Here is a 22,350-nt window from a genome sequence, read left to right as displayed (position 1 = left end):
ACATGGTTTAAACCGTGTTCCAGACAGTGTTAAAAAAAGATTCAAAATCATGAGTTTATTAATCAACCCATGATCTATTATTTATTAAAAATAATTTTTTAATAAAAAAAACATACTTTGAAGAGCAAAATTCATCTACAATAGGTGTGGACAGGTAATCTGAACTTGCCTACTCCTGTTTATCGCAGCAAGGTGGTGACCACGAGCTCTATATGTACGTTGTCGTTTGTTTACTAGTAGACAGGCTAGAGGGTTTGAGATTTATTGTGTAAAACAAAGTTTTTTCACATTTCCTTAACCTGACGACCTTCTTGGTGTGAAGCTTAAATATAATAAGTATCGTCCACCTAGAAAGAGTTAAGACCCCAACTAAACTCGAGACATGAAACAACTAATCCTCATGGGATCATGCTCTTGTATGTCAATAATACAGTTTAAAGCTCACACCTACATACCGACAATTAGGTCAAGACAAGAAAACAACGAAGCTTCCTTGCATTTCTTGATCATTGATAGGCTACGCCACATTGAAATATCAAGAACATGGCCACGAAGGTCCTTACAAAACGATACTCCTATGCCTTCGAAGTCTGAACCAAATGATTGAATGAATAATGTTAGCTGAAGTTGGTCACAGTTCGCTGATCTAGAACCTAGCTAGTACGAGCTGATGAGTTCCATTTCGAATAGGTTTTCTTCCTACATAGCATCGTTTCTTTAGCAATATCGTTTCAATAAATTAAAAAAAATGGATTAACGCACCAACTTGTAGGCTGTCGTGCACCCAGCGCCTTGGCCATGCACAGAGCTTTTAGGCTGGTTTTGCGTACAAGCTGAGCAATGACCTGCAATACTCTGTATAGGCTATACACAGGATGCATGATTCGATCGGGTATGGTGGTGGAAGTTAGGAACTTAGCCTAAAGATGTCCGCAATCAATTTCCTTTTATAAAAAATGCGAAGTCGACTGTTGCTGTTATGCTGTCGCTGTTTAGTATTCTCAAATATGGAAATTCCAAAGACTGACTAAATCCCATTGTTCTAGATAATATTGGTTTTCACTGGTTATTAGTTATTGTTTTTTAAAGTAATATATATATATATAAAAAAGTACATCATTGCCTGCCCTGCTTTTTAGGTTACAAGATTTTGTAGCGATTTTTTCCACTCATTTTTAATTTGTGCATTTTTTTTTGGGCCAAGGTGGGTGTCCGTGTGCATGCATTCGTGACAACAAAAGTGGAATCCAATGCCACCTAGAATCCTTCTTTCTCACCTCTCACTTATCCACATCTTGGCAGGAAACTGTACTTCAAGGCAGGCAATTTGGCAGGTGTTGCGCGCTTTGATATTTCCTTGAAATTTTGGGTGCTCCTGGACTAGGCTTTGCCCAGATGATCCAAAACCTGCATGCATTTGCTCCACCGTCTCTCTAATTCCATTGAAATCCACCAATATATGTAAAAATACATTGCTCGATGAACAGCAACATCGACTTCAGCAACCGAATGACAGTTTTACTTAGCAAAACCCAAATTTAAGTTCCAACAATACTTCATGTGCCCATTCCCATCAAGCAATGTAGAGAAATGGAAGGGAAAAAGGCATCGAGTCAATCAAGAAATTAACTGGTACTCCTCTGCTATTACTATTCTTGAACAGAACTCAAATGCGTGCGCATGCACACAAGCAGGCTTTAATTTAATTGCAGTGAGGAACTGGCATCAAATTAATGTCTACGGGTTAAGCTTTTCCAACATACAAACACAGCTACAAACTAACAAAGGTAAAAACTTTCAAGAAAAAATACAGGTCGGAGACCATGATTCAGGTGTTTACTTCCACGATTCATGAGCTTACTCGGAAAGCAGAATGCACACAAACTCTGCAATGCCTGAGTCACAGAAAACCATCAATTTAAACTGTAGAGAAAAATGCACTTAACCCTTTGCAAAAAGGCCATAGAACCCTTAAAACTAAGGGCGGAAAATATGGGGATCAGTGGGACGTTGAAAATTAGCTTCAACTGCAAGAGAGAGATGCCGGGGCCCATCTATATCCGTTCCCCGTATCGCCCCTCTTAACCCCTGCAAAAAATCCATCACAGAGACCGAGTTCACAGTATTGCTATCTTGACTATGGGGATACAATGGACAAGCAAGAGATCAGATCGGGGGCGGTTTGGCAAAAAAAGAACAGCCAAGTTAACAACAACATAACCTCTTTGGCTATTATTAGATAATTTTGGTAAACCACCAGCTCATAGACAGTGGATCAATAACTAAACAAGAAGCAATTAGCCTAAATCCACACTATGATGCTTCTTTCATGTAAAATCAATACAGTGTATCAATGATCTTTGATATATATACATGCGAGAGAAAAGAATACCTTAAAGTAACCCCATTTTGCATCATCTAATCCCGCGAGCTCAAGCCCCTTTCCATCTTGTGACAGTGGAAACGGATGGTATATATCACCAAATTCTCATAGTTATTCACTGTATTGTTCTCGTAAGCTTACACTCTGAAATGACAATGGTTGATGTGTAATTTAGACTACACAATTTCAATAGTTCAACCGACCGCTGCTTCAACTCAGGATTGCAACCGCTCTGTATTACAAGTAGTAGTTTGGCTGCCAAACCCGCCTCCACAGCGAGTGCAGTGCATTCTTCTGGTGCGAGCATGCAAACAGCCCATAATATTGACAATGCAAGCTGCATGCAAGCCTCCGAAACCCTCATCAACAACTTGACCACATTCGGTATTGTGCTGGCACAACCCTTCAGAGCCAATCTTCCCTCGGGAATACTTGAAAGAACCTCCAGAATATAAAGTGCTAATTCCAAGCACTCACTATTCAAACTTGGCAAAAGCTCCACCAATGGAGGAACTGTCCCAATGCTCACAACTGAGCCCCTAACTGATTCATGTGAACAAATACTCTTTAACAAACCAAGTCCAGCCAATAACCCATTTGGGTGCCTTTTGTCTTTCACCAACCTCAACAGACCAACTAAAAGACTCAGGCTTGACAAGTTTTCATTCTCAAAATCACTCCCTTCCATCAACATTTCTATTAATCGGGTAACATTGATCTTGGTCTCGATAGAACCCTCATTCAACATATCCACCATTAAAGATATCTTCGCAGGTTGCCTCAAATTCGACTTGGATGCAAAATCAATATCCAAATTCACGAGAATTCCAACTGCTTCGGACCCAACGGCATGAGTGGTAAAGGGGCCCAATAAAGAAGACACCAAGGCAGTCCCACCATTATCCAGCACAGCCTTCCGTGCCGTAGAATGTGCGGCAACAACCTGCCTCAGTTCCTTCAAAGTTTGCACTCTAGCTTGACCCTTAACTTTCTTCAGATTTTCCAGAAGCTCAATAGCCCTTCCTTGCACATCCTCTGATCTCTTCTTCATAACCAAGAACTTCTGCGAGAACCAGCTATAAATCAGATGCTGCATAGTCCTGTTCGGCGTCACCGTATCATCCCAGAGCTCTTGCATTGTAGTGGGGCACGTGCAATGACCTAGAGAGAACCATTTGAGAATGTTGGATCTCTCGTAAGTCTGTCCTGTGCAAAGCGTCACCGGGTCTTCCATTGGGTCCAGCGAAATTGGACATATAAACACTGACGGTACTTCTATTGATTCAAGCTCTTCAATCATCTTCTTCAGATCCAATTTCTCCGCCACACCAGCACTAACTAAAACAACACCGCCAACACCGTCCAAAACGCCATCCTTAACGGCGGTTTCTAGATCTAGAACTTGCCCTCCAACGCCCACATCTAGCTTTACATTTCTATAGCTATTTGGCTTATACATCGGCATTTTTAGCAAAGAAAAACACTACCCACAATCCAACAAGAAGAGAAGAAAAATCCAATCCAACAAAAGGCCCTAAGATGTCAAAGGAGAAGGCAAGGAGTAATTAAAACATTAAGACCCATCACGTCCACGAGACAAGAAACGTGTGGGGAAGAAAAGGAGAAAAGTGATATATGGCATAAGGCATCTCTCTTTATCTCTTTCTATCTCTCATTGACATACACAAGGAAGAGTGACTATCAAAGGGGACAAATTTTCAACATTGTATGCTTTACCTTTGCCCTTTATCTGATCTCTTTCTCTAGTTAATACAGTCAAAGAAACATTCTTCCTCGTCATCATCAAGGACATGATGAACATATTATCTTCTTCTCTAACACTCAAGCTTTCTCACTCAACTCACTGGGAACCTCCCCTTGAAGCTGAAAAGCAAAAAAAAAAAAAAAAGCGAAAACTTCAACAGCCCATCAAGTACCTGAAGAGCTCAACGGAAAGTGAGTGTTGAAAAGCGAAATTATAGCACTAAAGACATGGAAGAATGGGAAAACCAGGAACCATACCTAACTACAGTGTAGCGATACAGGGTAGAAGAGTGCGGAGATGTGAAGGAGAAATGTAAATAAATAAAAAAGAAGTGAAAGGGTAGAGTAGTAGCATATATCTTGAGCAGACAGTCTTCTCTAGTCTGTGATGCTGCTGCTGCTGCTGTGTAGGGCAGGTAACAAGAGTATGAAATTATCAAGCACCCTTGAAATTTTCGCTAATGTGGGTCACCACTCACTCAAAAATCGAAGCTCGAAAGTAGTAAATTCGAACACATACAGTGTACATACAATCCACTTTACTATTTGAAAAGGGATTCGTATTGCTAGATTAATATGAAATTCACGAGTCATTAGATAAATTCTTAATGTTACTATTTGTATTGTGATGCAAATTATTTTTAAAAATATATTTTATCATTATTATTTACATTGACAAGTTAAAATTATATATATAAAAATAATAATTTAATATTTTTTTATGTAAAACTCATTTTTAAAATAAATGATTAAGCTAACACTGATTTAACCCGGGTTTAATAAGATTTTTTAGACAATTCTTGAAATTGCGGTCCCACCCTTGTTTGGATGCATCAGCAAACAATCCGTGTTGGCAGTCATGAGTCATGTGCCCTTCAAGTTGAGGCGCGTATCCTACAGCCGCTCCGCTTTTAAGTTTCTAGCTCCAAAAGAGAAAATGGGATTAAAAATTTTGTCACACCCAGTAATAATGAGACATTGAATATTTTTATGTTAAATTGTTTTTTTATTATTTTTTAATCTGAAATTTGTAAAATCATTATTATTTAAATATATATATCCTTTTTATATCATGTTAACAACCACACGTCACACCAAGACTTGTCGCGAGCTGTATTTTTTTTGTATCAGATAAAATATTTTTACTTTATGCTATACATCATTATTATTTAATTATATCCTTTATTATTAAAAACAATATTTGAGAGGGGAAAAGAAGAGCAGTCAAATCCACGAGACAAGCAACGTGTGGGGAGAGGAAAAAGAGAGAGGGCACAAAGATGGGGTCTGTGGTCAAAACAGTAAGTCTATCCCATCATGATCACATCAGCTATATATAATCTTCGACTCTAATTCCAAAGCGGTGAGTGAAATAACTTCTTTTCAAGCTCAAAGAAAAAGTGTGAAATCATCAACTACCTAAAGAACAATCAAAACCGATTCAAAAAGAAAAAGAACGGTAACCCCACGGCTCAAATTCACCTCGCATTAATATGAGGCTTTGGTGTTACGTTAAAGGCTGTGTTTTCGAGAAAATATATTTTTTTATTTAAAAATATATTAAAATATCTTTTTATTTTTAATATGGTGCATCAAAATCATAAATATATATATATATATATATATTAATTTAATATTTTTAAAGGTGAATATACATTTAAAAACATACGAAAACATAATTTCAAATGAAAAAATAAATAGCTTTAAAAACAGAAATTACTGCTCTCATAAACCCGGTTGAAAAACATAAAATTTGGACACCAACTTCCAAAAGCTCCATTTGTTTATGTATTTTTGTGGAATGATATGGTGTAATCTATGTTTTGCTATAATTATAGATTTGGAAGTATAAATTTAATTGGAAATTCTTGCTTGAAACCTTAATGGAAGAAATATATATAATTTATAAATTTTTTAAAATTATAATCACAAAAATTAACACAATGCTAAACACACATCATATTACTAGTTTTATAGCACTGGAGTAAGGTAAGAGAGATCATGCAAAAAGTAATCAATAAAAAACTAAAGGAGTGTAAGGTGTTGTGTACCTTCCTCACAAATTACTATTCATTATAAATAATATTTTGTTTTTTGTTTTTTTCAACCAATATTTTTTTTAATTTTTTAATATTTATATTTATTTATTGGATTGTCATATTTTCATGACATAGATTCTGGTTTGGACGGATTGACCCGATTGACTCGAGTTTTTCTTTCTTTCTTAAGAACTTTTTTTTCTTAATTTCATTATTTAATATTGAATTGAGTGAGAATTAGACTCCGTGATTTGTTTTTTTTTTCTATTGGGTTATCTCTAGCTCATAACCCGAGCATAGAGCTTAACAAGTTAACATGGTTGTTTTAGATCATTTTTGTGAATTTTTTTAATTGATTTTTTTTATTTTCACCATTCAACACTGGATCGGTTGAAATCGAGCTTTATAATTTGTTTTGTTTTGTTTTGTTTTTTATTGGGATATCTTGGTCTCGTGATTGAAGTTGTTGGTTTTGACATTTTAACCCTGGGTAAATCGGGTAAGTTTTAGATTTTACTTACAAGAGGTTATTTTTATCTCCTGACATGAGTCATGTGTCCTTCAACGTTGAGTTTTTTTATTAGATTGTCCTTGTCTTATGACACAGGTTGTAGATTTGGTTACTTCAACTAGTTGACTTATTTTTTTAATTGATTTTTTTTTCTAATTTCATCATCTAGTATCATGTTTGATTGAGAATTAAACTTCATGATTTATTTTTGTTTGCTTTTTATTGGGCTATCCTCATCTCATGACCTGAGAATTATACATAACGAGTTGACTTGTGTTTACTTTGCTCATTTTTGTATCATTTTTAATTAAATTTGTACGAATTTCATTGTTCAGGATTGGATTTGATAGAGTTAATTGAGAATTGAGTTTCATAATTTGTTTTAATTTGTTTTTTATGAGATTATCTCAATCTCATCACCATATCCGTGAATATAACAGATTAGCCCGTGTAAAATCATGTTGTGCTTTTTTTTTCTACATGGTTATTTCAATCTCATGACTCGTGTCATGAGTTTGGTGTGTTGACTTAGATTATTTTTTTGTTATATTTTTAACGTGTTTTTTTTTAATATTGTCCTTCATCATTAGGCCTATTGAGAATCAGACTTCGTAATTTTTTTTCAGTTTGATTTTTATGGGATTATCTCGGTCTTATAAACCGGACCGCGAGTTTGACAAGCTAACTCAGATCGTTTTTTATGTTATTTTTTTTAATTTCATCATTTAGCATTGGATTGGTTGGAAATGATGCTTTATGATTTATTTTGATTTGCTTTATACGTGGTTATTATAGTCTTATAAAACTAGTTCACGGGTTAGATATGTCAACCCGAGTTGACTCAATTCAATCAAATATATTGTTATGTTAATATGAAAAAATATGCAATCTTAAAAAAATATTTCGAGTTAAACTATACTCTTACAAGTTTTCTAATTTGTTTTTAGACTTTTGAAGTCATCTGGGTTATATTCAGTTAACTTTCACACAGTTTATTTTTTTTTCACTATAAAAAACATTAGCAACACTCACATTAATTTTTTTTAATCCAACCTACAGTATAGCATGAATTAAGTATCTAGTTTCCTAAACCATATTTCATTTGCTGCATCCAATTCGAAAACTAACCCTAGAAACAATAAGAATTACTAATTTTTCTACTTTAATTTATGAATTAACAAATTAATTATATTTTAATAAAAAAATGGTATTTCACTAATTCTTTTTTTTTTATATAGGTGCTAACCTGATCTGAAAGCGATAGAGCTACTAAAAACCTAACTCATCGACTTAGTTTTCATAAGTCATCATCTTATTTAGCGTAATAAAATGTATCTTAAATTTTATGAGTTTTAGAAATGCATGTAAGTGCAGTAATAATTGTAGTTTAAAGTGTTTTTTATAAAATAAATATTTTAAAAAATTATTTTTTAAAAAATATTTTTAATATTATCACATTAAAATAATATAAATATATAAAAAATAATTTTAAATAAAAAAATTAATTTTTTTAAAAACACAATTTTAAACACATTTCCAAACACTGCATGGTCCGCAGGTTTGACTACAGTTAATAATTATGTATCTTACGCTCTTCTCTCGGGACAGGTAGTGTAATCAGACCATTGATGGAGACCTAAAAAAATGTGTGAAATGGAATGATTAATGTATTTGTCGTTGAGATGCCTGGTTTTTATCTATTTATTTAGTACCTGGCGAAAAGAGAAGAGAGCAGTGAGAGTGAGAGTGACCCGGCTATAGCTTGCGATTCAAACCATCGGCAACTGTGCTCCGCACGTGCAGTCGTATCGTCAGCCACCTCGATATCCAGTTTCTGGATCAAGGAAATTCAAAGAAACCGGTCTCTTCGTGCCGGGGATTCTTAGAAGATAAATAAAAAAAACCGAGCCCTGCTGCTTTTTTAATATCTCGGGGAGGGGGTCTGCTAGGAACCGTGCCCATTGGTTTAAAAATGCAATGGAAAATATAACCACAGTAAATCAATCCAAGAGGGAGAAGATAAAGATGCGAAAAGGCGAAAAACTGATGAAATTAGACACATAAATTATAGTGTTGTTGAATTTCTTAAGCTACAAATCAATCATGTGCTTGACTGAATTGACTGGTAAAAGAACTTTGCATTATTAAAAGAGATATGATATCAAATTCATCGATTTTTCACGTCAAAATAGAATTAATGGAAGACCATAATCATAGTTTATAGTCCATTTCTTGCTATTGCGATTCTTAATAATGAGCTGTAATTATTATACAGGGGCATGTGTGGAGGTGTAATTGTAATTGTTTTTAAAATATTTTTTATATGAAAATATATTAAAATAATATTTTTTTATTTTTTTAAAATTATTTTTGAAATTAATGTGTCAAAATGATTTAATACATATAAAAAATTTAATTTTTAATAAAACAAAAAAAAATTAATTTCAATCTCACGGGGTCCATCCATGACGAATCATTTGTATAGAAACTTATAATAAAAAACCATATTTAATGTTTTTTCCAAATATTTCATGGCTATTTAGAGTTAAAGTTATTAAAACTGTTGACTCAAAATTCAGTAAATATTTGAGTTATTTAAAAAAGATGTTATTTCAAGATTTTAAAGTATTGCTTTAATTTTTTTTATGTAAAATCAGATTTTGATCAAATTAAAAAAATTATAAATTAACTTACTAAACTATTTAAATTTTACTAAATTATTTTTTTTTTGTTTTTAACCCAACCCGGACCCATGCTGAGAGAGGCCTGCCTACACTGCTTAGAATAATTTATTAAATAGTATAAATTTCTGTAAGAAAAAAATAAGGGAACTGGAAGTCTCGTGGGGGGTGGGGCCCACTGAGAGTGCCAGCTCAACTTTTAACAGGTTATCCTGTCATCCTGTGTCTTGACTATATACGGAAGCCTTTACGGTCTCTTGTTTGACCACTTTTGCTTGCTTTTTTGGGCTAAATCGACCATGACACGTGGCCCATGGGAACCGTGCGTCCTCTCTCTTCGTGCCATCCTCTGCCTCGCAGTTAATTATTGTTTGTTTAACTAAATATTTAAACTTAATCTAAAATAATTGTTAATGTACGCAGCAGCTGTAGCAGTGGAGCTGTGGAAGAATTGTCTAGCAGAGATTTGACCAATATTCTTTTCAGACAGTATACAGGTTGTCTTCTCTGTTATCCCCCCCCCCCGTCTTTTTAATTAATGGATCATAAATTAGAGCTAAATTATTGTTCCCAAATATTACATCATATTTATCTTAATCATTAAACCCAACCAAATAATCAATTTGGAGTAAAATTCAACTTATGAATTGAATAAATTAATTTAATTTTTTAAAAAAATTTAAAATAAAATCATTTTTAAAAAAATAATAGATTTTAATTAAATAGATCAATTGCAGGTGATTCTAAGTTTTTTACTAGATCAACTCCCCCACCCCCTTTTTTTTTAATATATAAAACCTTGCTTAGACCAGGTCTTGGATTACCTTTCAAAGTTAGCTCAAGTTTATTAACAATTATATTTAAAATTATAGTAATGGTTGTTTTTGTTTTTAACTTGAAAATACATCAAAATAATATATATTTTTTATTTTTAAAATTTATTTTTGAGCAATATATTAAAACAATCCAAAATTATAAAAAAATTAACTTAAAATAAATAAATAATTTTTAAAAATACTTTTGAATGCAAAAACAAACACAAATTTTGCTTATGAAACTCTATTTAAGAAATCATTTCAAAAAAAAAATGATGAATAATTGAATTATTAATTAACTTGCAAGTTATTGAATTAACTTGAATTAATATTTTAGATTAAATTTAAATTGAATTTAACTACATCAACTAAATTATTAAAAACTCGATTAAGTTGAATGAATTTAATAAAGTGAATATCTTATCTAATTTAACTAAATATCAATATAGATTATATTTTAAATTTTGAATTTCTTGAATGAACAAAGAAAACTAAATTTAATAAATATGTTATTCTATTAAAATAATTATCATAGTCATCAGTGAAATGCCTTGTATTAACCGCAGTTACATTCTACATGGAAGAAAGTAGCATTGAACATGGTGACCAAACTAATCAACTCAGATTATATCGGGGGATTCAGTGAAATGCCTTGTATTAACCGCAGTTACATTCTACATGGAAGAAAGTAGCATTGAACAAGGTAATTTTACTCTATTTAAAAAATAATTAATAGCATTTTATTAGTTATTTTTTAGATTTTACTTTTAAAAAATAAAGATATATAACCAGAAAAGATAAACATACATAAAAATATTATAATATTTTTATTAGGCCATAAATTTTATATTCTCTTTCCTTTCCATTCTCGTCTTTTAAATTTAAAAGGACTCTATTCTATGTTTGTTTTTTTATTTAAAATAAACCTAAAAAATTAACAAACTTACTAGTTACTCTCTCAACACGTTAAAGTTTCCCATCTTGCTGGAAACTCATCTATGCAATAAATTTCCATCTATCCATGATAATAAAACTCTCTACAAGACTGAGCTGATAACATGAGAATTAATACTATAAATTTCTCCTGTTATTTCAGCAAGTGCCGAATCATTTTGGAGAATTGTTGTGTGAGAAATCCCACCAATTCTAATTACCTTGAGGGGTTGATTTTTCTCCTCAGCCCACAATTTCTCAAGTGCCAGTAGGCTTGCCATGTTTACCGTGCCATCTCCATCCCCATAAACAACATCCGGCTGCTCATCAAAACCATTGTCCCCGTAGAATAAGGTCTCCGGTGTCCTAACATCACTCCCGATTATACATGTGATAGGAACCTCTGGGGCAATCAATTGCTCCATTAAAGGCAAAATCCGGGTTGTATAAGGATAAACCCCTCTGGAAAATCCAATGTCATTAAGAAATCGAGTGATTTCATGGGCTGAATAAGTAGCATCTGGCGTGATAACAAGTTTTCTTTCACCAAATACTTTTGCATTAGGCAAAAGCCATGAGTTGCTTTCTGAAGTCCTTTGCTCTTCTCTTACAAGCAATGGATCAACAAAGGGCACTCCTAGTGTATACCCTGAAGCAAAAGTAACCATCTGCACCACTGTACCACCCCATGGAGTAGAAAGTGCAACAAAGTGTTTGATATATTTTTTACGCCAAGATATGGGGTTCTTGTTGAGAAGCTGGAGCGCAAAGAGACCTCCTAAACTGTGGGAGACAATAATTACTGGCTTCCCTCCATTGTCTCTGCTTGCTTTTTCTACGAGATCTTTCAAGTCCAGCAAAAACTTGGAACCAACCTTTGAAGGGTGCCCTTCTGCAGCCAAGCCATACCGAAAATCATATGGGGCTCCAAATAGTGTTTCACCACTAACATATCCAATTTCTTCTAAAGATTCCACTAGTGGAGCCATGTATGCTGTGGCTCGCCTGCAATTCATGTAGGCCAAGCTAACCATGTTACAGAAATATATTGTATTGGTTGTTAAGATTGAAATTAAGATTAAAGGCAGCAGCCAGTTAATTAAATATATCATTTCACACTCAATTAAATAAACTTTTTTTTTTTTACAATTGATTATATAAATTAAACCTTAAATAATAATGTAAGTAGACGATATATGCCAATTTCAACACTCCAAAATAAATATATAACACAAGAGGCTTACTTGAGACTGGGGTCGAGGTAGAGAAGGGACTGAGTGGAGCCAAAATGTAGCACTCTGGTTTCAATCCCAGGAGCATTACGGTAATCATCAGTATCTTTATCATAGAAGAGCATCATACGATCAGCAAAACATTGAGTGAATGGTGCTAACAGGACCCCGGGGTCAAACCATAGCCTGAACCAACCTCCCTTTTGCTTCAAGATTGGGTACCAATGGCAGAACAGGCTCGAGGGCTTGTAGCCACGGGTTAGTCTGGCCTCTAGTTGGTTTCCACCATTTCCTGGTACTAAGATCACGGGGTGGAGATTGCTGGTTGCTTGACACACGTAGAACATCATGGACATACAAAGTATTCCCAGCTTGAACATCAATCTCTTCATGTCTTGTTTTCTACTAATATGTTTCGAGCAAGAGAGTGAGATAGAGGAATGGCTAGGTCTTTATGTGCTCACATGACTTGCAAGTTTCAGAACCTTGTAATCTGTCCGAGGACCTTGAGGTGGAGAATGTGACACGTTGTCGAATGGAGCAAAGGTTTGGTCCTTATTTATCCTCTGATGACCTCTCATTATTTTGTACAAGGCCCAAAGAGAAGCCCATCTTGAAAACAAACATGGGCTTGATCGAAGGAAAATGCAAACACTTGCCTACATGCCCAATTCACATGAGCCTACCCATGCGAGTTGAGGAACGTTGCTGGATTAAGGCGGAAGCCCATTGCACTCTACATGATTACAATTTACAAGCCTCGCTGATTTTTGTAGGTGGTGGAAGGCGGAAATGAATCCCTCATATTCATATTTTGAAGAAAATATAACCAATTATGTTTCAGGCTTTATTATTGATTTTGATCTAGTGATTTCGATTAATTTAGGAAGTAAAATAATAAAGAGTTAAATTATTTCTATATTTATCATAAACTAAATCATGATCATTTAAGTTAAATTAATTGTGTAAAATTAATAAATACGATGGTCATATTGTTATGTAAACATAAAGAAATCTCAGTCCGTGTAGCTTCTAGGTTATGTTTTTGTTTTGTTTTTATTCTTGTTGAATTAATAAATATAAAAACTAAACACTAGACAACAATCTTTCATTTAAAAAATATTGTATAAATCACTAATTTATCTACTATTATTAATAAAAAGTAAAATATTGAAGAAATACAAGACGCTTAATAAAACATGCTATAAGATAGTAGTCTTACCTTGAAAACATGTACCGATAATTAGTGTTTTTATTAGTGTTTAATTCTTATCTTGAGATATAAAACCATAGATAATATAAATAAAAACATGTTTAGTTAGAAAAATAAAAATATAAAATAAATTTATCTTTTATATACTTTTTAAATGAGTTTCTATATTAAACCTATCTTTTCTATCCCTGTCATCTCCATCTTTTCATTTTCAAGATCGTAATTACCAAAAAGAACTTTCCTAATCAACGGAATCTGCAGCGCGCACTCAAATCAGGCGCGATAAAGATGCCAAACTTTGACAAATTTACCCACGCAGAAAAATCGGTCTGCTGTCTTAATCTCGTTTACCTAACGACCACACATGGTTCAGCCAGCCAATCCATCGGCTTAGTTCTATGCTCAATACCATGGGCACATCTCTCATCAAAGAACAGAACCAACAATCTATTTCTGTTCCAGAAAGAAGAAGCAGCAGCATTTCATTTCCCTTTGTTTTCTCTTACTTGCACGTGGTGTTGTTTTCAAATACGTAAGTATATTGTTTTTTAAATTACTTTTTATTTTTTAAAAATTATTTTTTATATCAGTACATTAAAATAATTTAAAAATATCAAAAAAATAATTTAGAATAAAAAATAAAAAATTTTCTAATATTTTCAAAAATATTTTTAAAATTTAAAAATAAACAAAGCTTAAGCGTTCAAGACACAAATTAGACGGATTGAAGATTTAGTTGTCGGATGGGGCCTATGAAGAATCTGGATCATTGGATTATTCGATTATGAATCATTGGATGAATTTAAATCGCCAATATTTTTTTTTGATCAACTCAGTGAGTCAAGCTAGATTTAACAAGTGAAGAAGTAAATAATTGCTAATGGTTTCTAGAAGCTATATACAATGGGTGCCCGCGGATTCGGTGAAGCTGGTTAGTCCTTCTCAATTCCATAAATTGTTCATTGAATAAGGCTTCCTCACCGACCCAGCTCGGAATAACTGGGCATGCAAAATCTCATTCCATCAATTTATTATGCAGCTGCCTGGTAGGGCACCGCCACATAACTAGCCAGCTCGGTTCCTTCAATGACTCAGCTTCCGACTTTGGAAGCAAATCCAGCTACTTGGCAGTCCTTTTTTCTGTAAAAAAAAGAAAAAAAAACTTGTATATGCTTTACTTACTCAGCATTGCTCCTGAGTATCAAGACTTCGCAGCCATTAAACACACGGTTTTTAGCTTCACAGTTTGCACGAAAATGTATTATTTCTCAGCTATACTCTTACAACCTGACCTATAACAATCTTTGCGTCATGGGCTGGAAAGATCGATAATAATATTTTTAAAATAATTAAAATGATATTATTTTAATTAAAAAAGTACTTTTTAAAAATTAATGGATTAATAACTAATTTTGAACACATTAAACCTAAATTGACCAGATCAGTTGAGTTTTTTTTTCTTTAACTTGTAATAATTCAGGCTATAAATCGATAAAATTCTAAGTTTACCTGTTAAACCGATCTAAATTTTAAAATAATTTAATATATTAAATTCCCTTACCACAGTGTTAATACTTTCATGCTTTAGATTTTCCATGAACAAGATTCTTTTGAGCTCAAAATTAATAATTTGGTATAACTAGTACATTTTAATACATTATCTCTAGCATGGTAGCATGAGAGGATTTATCTAAATTAGCAGAAATTATTTGGTAGAATATTAGATAATACAGTTGAGACGGGAGTGTTTATGGCAAAGGGATAGCTATTAATTAGTCCAATTAAATGTTAACGGGTGAGTCTGGGACACTCGGTAGCTTGCCATGTAGCCATATCGTTGTTCTAGAATACAAGTTACAACGACAACTCACCAGTCGGACTTATAAATGTCCAACTTCAGCTGCCGTACGACAACTAAAATTCTTAATTGTAGATGATAATATTTTATTTATTTTTATGTTTTAAAAGTATTTTTTAAAAAATATTATTTTTTATTTTTTATTTTAAATTATTTTTTTAATGATTTTAGATCTTAAATATTAAAAAAAAATATTTTTATAAATATTATTTCAATATATTTCTAAGTAAAAAAATATTTTAAAATACAGTAATTATTATTATACCAAACCAAACAAGCTCTAAAAATAATGAATTCATCTAATTAATTCAAAAATTATCAGATTAATTTAAATTAAATTGTGTTAATATATAGTTTTTATTAAACCAAGTTTAAACTAGATTAGATGAAAGAAACTAAGTTTTAACTCAACTTATCAGAAGAATATTGAGTTTAATTGATTTAATATATATATTTTTTTAAGTTTAAAACTTTGAATATAACAACTATATGAAAAGGCTATTTTCAAGGTGGTTATGAGAAATTAGGAAAGAACGACTATTGTCCACATGAATATTCATCCATTAGACGAGTCAGCAGAGAGGCAGGCAAGATATGGAATGCTGATTACAAAATTCAAGGATAAAACTCGTCTTTAGTCAACCTTTTCCAGCAACTTGTCCGTTTTAGTCTGCTTCATCCACCCAATTCTCCTCACGTTCTTATCCAGTGTGTGCGTTGAAAAAACAGAAAAGAAAATAAAAAAGTCTAAATCCAACGCCCGCCTTCGTTTCATACCAGCAGCCTACTTGTTTTCATCGATCATCTCCTCTACATATATAACCAAACCCCACCTCACCTAACGTACCCCGCTGCCAATTCTCCTTCTCTCTCTCTCTCAAAATTTGCAACGATATTTTTTTTAACAAATATCCCATTAATTTTAATTCACAATCTTGATCACTTTCCAGAACCATTCTTATTAGCTAGCTAGAATTCAGCATGAAGACAAAAGCACACAACCAAAGCAAGTTCATGCGAGTCATTACAATCCCATTAAGAGTTTTGTGTAAGGCAAGGGATGTTTATGTTAAGAGCATGACAGATTGCTCGATGGGGATGAGATATGGCCCTTCCATGGTCTCGCGAGCAGGACAGCACCCTCCCCTGCCCAGGAGTTTCAGTGTTAGCTCATCAAGGTCTGATCATGACGGTGAAGATTACAGAGAGCTTGTTAGAGCTGCTTCTGCCAGGAGCTTAGGTCACAGCAATGAAATTGAGATGTACATGCAGCTATTGAGGCAGCAGCAATCATCGATGATGATGGGGTCCAAAAAGGTGTTGCCAAAGAGTTGCAGTGTTGGAATGGGGTTCATGGGCAAGATTGACGAGGAAAAACCATGTGTTTTTGAAGCAGGTGTTGTTGATGTAAAGCCACAGTTGGGTCCAAGAAGCAGTAGCTGTGCTGTTGGAAAAGGAAGGGTTGCCTTCTGAATTGTTTCTGAGGGATTCACCATGAGGAGAGGTAAGTTAAAGGGCTCTCCCTCATGGTTAATTTGTCTCAGTTCTTTCCTCCTGTTGTTGATGATTGAGTAATGGACTGTAATGATCGCTCAACATGGAAATATTTGAATTTGGGTTTAAGGCTTTTGGGCTTTTGTAGTAGTAGTTCTTGGAGGGAATATCTGCATCTTTGTATATTCAAATGAATGAAATTTGAATCCATATCCAAGAAAAGAAGAATGAAGAGCATCATCTCATTGTTTATTTTCAACTCCATTCCTCTTTAGATTTTCTCTTATTTTTTTTTATCATTCTCTTATCAAAATAAATAAAAAATAAAATATTTGCAAGTTCAATAACTATATTTAAGATATTTTCTTTTTTTAATAAATATTTTTTTCAAATGAAAAATAAACAATTTCATGTAAGGATAAGTGAAGTGATCAATCGGAGATAATAGTGATGATGTGGGGATTGTGGTGAAGGATGATACATGTTTGTGATAATTGTGATATTAAAGTGATAATAATAAGAGTAATGATAAAGTAATTGATTGTGTCTCAATATGCTTAGGAACAAAATTATTTGATGTTTGAATAGTGATTAATTAAACGTTCATCTTAATATCTCCTTCTCTATAGCCCAAGAAGTACATAATTGATGATAAAAGTTCTGATATCTGCAAAATAGTCTTTTTCGATGAGATTTAGAAATCTTTTCGATGATAAAGTCTGTAATTTTAAAAGGAGATTATAATAAACAAAAGAAAGAGCTTTAGATTAAACAAAAGAAGTCCTGAACTTTTTGTTTTGATGGAGTAGATGGATTGGAGTCATTTGGGGATGGATTAGAGTCATTTGGTCCTAATAATATTAACGAGAGATAAAAATCTCTAACACTTCATTAATAAAGGATACATATCCTTTACAGATCATTAATGATATGAAAATATAGTAGGTCACTAGAAGACTTTTTATACATCTATAGATGTAGGATGGTGACTATATATTGATAATTCATATTAATAGGCTTAAGATAAACCTCTATGGTTATGATATGAATCTTTAACAACTTCCAGACCAACAGGGTTTGACGCATTAAAAAGTTCAGGATATATGAGTTTGTTAGTTTACCATCACATTGACTTTGGGTTAATACATGGCTAAACCCAAGTATACAAATTTCTAGATCCACATTAATTTGAGCTGAACAAATGGCTAGATCCAAGTATATTGAGTTTGACAAGTTACTGAACTCAAGTCTTGTTAGACTTATGTTGATTCGGGCTAAGCACAAGGCTAAATCCAAACATATTTGTCAGGCCCAAACTGACTTGTGTTTAGCACATGACCAAACCTAAATATATTAAGTCTGACAAGTTGTCAGGCCCATATAACCCTAGATTCAACATATGACTGAACCCAAATGTAATGGGCATGACAACTCACCAGACCTATACTAACTTGGGTTCAACACATGACAAAACCCTAATATATTGGGTTTAATAATTTATTAAATTCATATTAACTTGAGCTCAACACATGATTAAACACAAGTATATTGGATCTGACAGCCTGCTTGATCCATATTTTCTTGGTTTATCACCTTATGATGGGTTCATGTTCTTCACAAAAGATCAAAATATCGAGTAAAAAAGTCTGACTCATTAGTAGTGATTGATATGGAGGTTGCATGATACTAGAACCGGTGAATATGCACGATTATGATAATAATAATGATAATGATAATGATTGAGTATTAATGGTGAGAGCAGTGCTAGTTACAATAATGATAATATTGGAGTACTAATGGTGATGTTAGCTAAAGTTATTGACATGAAAATTATATTTTCTTAAATATTCTTTTCTATTTAATTTTAAAAAATAAATAACATGCTTATAATTTTATTCCTTTCTATTTTTTTAGGATTTTTTTTTTATTTTTAGGTTTTCTAGTTTGTTTAAGTTGTTTTTTGGTTTATTTACAGAGTTGCAAATCTTTTAAAATGACCGACCACTTGAAAATAAATATTCAATAATAAAATTATGAATTAGGGTTTATGTATAATCTTTTCTTTTGAAAATTTTATGTTCTTGTACTTGAGTATTTACTTTATTATTTATGTTCACGTTAGTTAGTATCATAACCCAATAATTCCTGGTGGTTAGTTGTTGTGTGTTGTTGAATAATCATGCATTGAAGATGTAGTCACAAAACAAGATATGCTTGTGTAGGAGGTGATGAAGTGTTTCTCCCTCAAGAAAGAGACTTCTAAAAACTAATGATAGAACACATGTAAAGACAAATGCAAAATTGTCTCGCCAATTAGTAGTGATAAAGTTGCAAAGACAAGCTGAAGAATAGTCATGTCAATTAACATAAATGAATGAGAAAAAACTAGGAATACGAGGGGAGTGGTTATGGATCCATGGCTAGTTTTGAGTATCGCTTTAGAGACATGAGCATAATAGACAACTTCTTAAACAAGATGAGTATCATGAAGATTTTGATATATATATATATATATATATATATATATATATATATATATATGTATGTATGTATTAGTATTCTCTACCAATTTATATTGTTTATTTTGACGATGCTTACGTTAATAATTATATCATTTACAATGAAAATAATGATAATGATAATATGATTAATGATGTCCTCATTGATAATTTAGAGATTGAGCGTCAAAAAAAAAAAAAACATGGAGCTTAACAAAAGAAAATTATTTATTTAAATTATGTTGATCTTTTTTATTACAAGTTTATTGTTCTTATTAAGATAGATGTGTTTAAGAGTTACGTGGATATAATAGATATTGATTAAGCAAATTTGAGGTTTGCAATCTACTACTCTATAAGTCAATGGAAACAAAATAATTTGTTAATTGTTGTTTCTTATATAAATTTTAAGATGAATGATCAAAGTTGATTTCTAAAATTGTTATACACTTAAAGAAAAAAAAAAAAAGTTAAAGATCCTTAATTGTACATCCACGAGATCGAGACAATAATAATTTAAACTCAAGGATGATTTTTTTTTTCAACCCAGAGAGAGTAATGTAAGAAGTTTTTATGAAAAAATATTTTTCTTTAATTATTTTTATTTTTTCCAATTTTTTTTAGAAAATTAAATAATATGCTTAATAATTCTATTTTTTCTAATTTATTTAGGAGTTTTATTACTTTTCTTATATTTTCAGGTTTCCTAGCTTGTTGATTTTTATATTTATTTAAAGAGTTGTAAAATTTTTAAAGAGATAAACTATTTAAAAAGATATATTTAATAATAAAATTATGAACTAGAGATTCTATGTGATTCATTCTTTTAAAAAAATTATAATCTCGTGGTTGTTGTTTTTCTTGTATTATTTTTATAACTAGAATAATGGTGAAGCCTTGATAGTTGAAAGGGTGATAAAATGATGGTGGCAATTTAAGTGATTGTTGAGAGTGAGAGTTTGTAGCTGAAAATTTTCCTTTTAAATTATTGCAATCAACAATTGCAATAGGTTTACATATATATATATATATAAGTCTCTCTCCTCGTGCATGGATTCTAGAATACAATGTATTTAATAAGGTGATAGTGTTAAAAGGAGTTGATAGTTTTAAAGAAAATAATATTTTTTTTCTAAAAATCTTTTTTTTTTCAAAATTAATACTATTAAAAAATATTTATTATCATCGTTTTTAATCAAATTAAATAGTGAACAAAATAATTGAGTCATGTTTAAATTTATTAGATCGAATGACCATATCAAGTTAATTCCAACACGATTTAACTTGAAATTTAAATGATAAATAGCTAGTAAGACCAAGTTAAATTAACAAGTTTAAGAGAAATCATGGAAGAAAATTATGTTGTTTTGATTGAATTTTTATTATTTTGAAATATTAATATATTAATATATAATTAAATAGCATGACATGATAGGATATCACTTTTTTTTTATCCATATCAATATCTTTGTTTTTCAGTTTAATCTTTGATTACATTTGATTTTTCTTAATACTTATTGACATATATGATTATGATTAGTTTTATTAAACATAAATGTTAAGTTTTTAATTCATGTTTGAAAATTTCCTTAGTTTTTTCTTTAAAAAGCTTAACACTTGTAATTTTTTTTTTCATTTAATTTAACTTTTGATCCGCCCGCAGCTGAGGGCGGACGCTAAAGACTAGTAAATACTTTTGTCCGAATGAATATTCACCACTAGATGAGTCCGTAGCGAGACAGGCCTGAAATGGAATGTTAATCCCATTGTCCAAATGATATCCGAATGTTAATCCCATTGTCCAAATGATATCCGGCAATGTGTCCTTTTTAGTCTGCTTCTGCTTCATCTGCTCACTCTCCACATGTTATTCTCTTAGGTTTTCTTCTCCTGTGTGTCTGGAAAAATAAACATAAAAAAGAAGTCTAAATACAACACCTGCCGGCTGCCTTCGATTATACCTGTAGCATAATTGTTGTCATCATCTCCTCTATATGTATAACCAAACCCACAAACCTAATCCCATTGCCAATTCTTCCTCTCCCTGCCTCTCAAAATTTGCAACGAATTTTTTGTTCAAGTATCCCATTTTAATCCACTACCCTGATCACTTTCCAAAGCCCTTTATTGTTAGCTAGCTAGCTAGAATCCAACATGAAGACTAAAGCACAGAACCAAAGCAAGTTCATGCGAGTCATGACAATCCCAGTGAGAGTTTTGTGTAAAGCAAGGGACGTTTATGTTAAAAGCATGACAGACTTCTCGATGAGGATGAGTAATGGCCCTTCCATGGCCTTGCTAACAGGACAGCACCCTCCCTTGCCCAGGAGTTTCAGTGTTGGCTCATCAAGGTCTGATGACGGTGCAGATTACAGACAGCTTGTTAGAGCTGCTTCTGCCAGGAGATTAGGTCACAGCAATGAAATCGAGATGTACATGCAGCAATTGAGGCAGCAGCAATCATCGATGACGATGGGATCCAAAAAGGTGTTGCCAAAGAGTTCCAGTGTTGGGATGCGTTGCATGGGTAGGATTGATGAAGACAAATCATGTGTTTTTGAAGAAGTTGGCGTTGATTTCAAGCCACAGTTGGGTCCAAGAAGCAGAAGCTATGCTGTTGGAAAAGGAAGGAATGCCTTTTGATTTGTTTGAGAGGGATTCACCGAGTTAAAGAGTTCTTCTTCATGGTGGTGATAATAGCAGTTCTTGTGGTGGTTAAAATGGGGAATTGAATATACAATTACATGTATATCTATTCAACTGTTGATTGATAGGAAATTTCAAATAGGAAAAACATTTTCCTGTAAGTATTTTTCTATATAAAAAACCCCCCTCAATTCCTCCATTGAACTCCTTTCTTCCACACAAGCCAAAGGATGGTACCATTAAGCTTAAACTCACTTGGAAATCACAGAGGTAAGCATTTGGA

At 32.6% G+C, this 22,350-nt stretch overlaps 4 protein-coding genes across 4 annotated transcripts; 2 read left to right on the top strand and 2 right to left on the bottom strand.

Annotated features, from left to right (window-relative positions):
• Nucleotides 1-2,205: 2,205 nt before the first annotated feature.
• On the bottom strand, nt 2,206-4,570 carry LOC133683111 (U-box domain-containing protein 30-like). The gene is made up of 2 exons (XM_062106634.1): nt 4,406-4,570; nt 2,206-4,267 (listed from the first exon to the last, which is right to left on the bottom strand). Exon 2 carries the CDS (start codon nt 3,846-3,848, stop codon nt 2,499-2,501), a length of 1,350 nt encoding a protein of 449 aa, XP_061962618.1. The 5' UTR covers nt 3,849-4,267; nt 4,406-4,570; the 3' UTR covers nt 2,206-2,498.
• A 6,604-nt stretch (nt 4,571-11,174) lies between these two features.
• LOC133681572 (lecithin-cholesterol acyltransferase-like 1) lies at nt 11,175-12,875 on the bottom strand. The gene is made up of 2 exons (XM_062104655.1): nt 12,371-12,875; nt 11,175-12,131 (listed from the first exon to the last, which is right to left on the bottom strand). Exons 1-2 carry the CDS (start codon nt 12,748-12,750, stop codon nt 11,231-11,233), a joined length of 1,281 nt encoding a protein of 426 aa, XP_061960639.1. The 5' UTR covers nt 12,751-12,875; the 3' UTR covers nt 11,175-11,230.
• A 3,201-nt stretch (nt 12,876-16,076) lies between these two features.
• LOC133681931 (uncharacterized) lies at nt 16,077-17,182 on the top strand. The gene has a single exon (XM_062105137.1). The coding sequence runs from the start codon at nt 16,411-16,413 to the stop codon at nt 16,900-16,902; it is 492 nt and encodes a 163-aa protein (XP_061961121.1). The 5' UTR covers nt 16,077-16,410; the 3' UTR covers nt 16,903-17,182.
• Nucleotides 17,183-21,239: 4,057 nt separating this feature from the next.
• LOC133682486 (uncharacterized) lies at nt 21,240-22,266 on the top strand. Its single transcript, XM_062105833.1, has one exon. It carries the CDS (start codon nt 21,576-21,578, stop codon nt 22,062-22,064), a length of 489 nt encoding a protein of 162 aa, XP_061961817.1. The 5' UTR covers nt 21,240-21,575; the 3' UTR covers nt 22,065-22,266.
• The last annotated feature ends 84 nt before the right edge of the window (nt 22,267-22,350 follow it).

Source organism: Populus nigra, chromosome 2 (assembly GCF_951802175.1).
Source record: "Populus nigra chromosome 2, ddPopNigr1.1, whole genome shotgun sequence".
NCBI classification, from domain to species: domain Eukaryota; kingdom Viridiplantae; phylum Streptophyta; class Magnoliopsida; order Malpighiales; family Salicaceae; genus Populus; species Populus nigra.
Note: the sequence above shows the minus strand (reverse complement) of the source record. Positions and strands in the feature narration are given on the sequence as shown.

Bases quoted from the DNA above. Each gene is read 5' to 3' on its own strand.
- LOC133683111 (XM_062106634.1), bottom strand. From the start codon at position 3,848: ATGCCGATGTATAAGCCAAATAGCTATAGAAATGTAAAGCTAGATGTG.
- LOC133681572 (XM_062104655.1), bottom strand. From the start codon at position 12,750: ATGAAGAGATTGATGTTCAAGCTGGGAATACTTTGTATGTCCATGATG. The intron at 12,132-12,370 runs GTAAGCCTCTTG...CATGAATTGCAG, and splicing joins TACCTCGACCCCAGTCTCAA to GCGAGCCACAGCATACATGG.
- LOC133681931 (XM_062105137.1), top strand. From the start codon at position 16,411: ATGAAGACAAAAGCACACAACCAAAGCAAGTTCATGCGAGTCATTACA.
- LOC133682486 (XM_062105833.1), top strand. From the start codon at position 21,576: ATGAAGACTAAAGCACAGAACCAAAGCAAGTTCATGCGAGTCATGACA.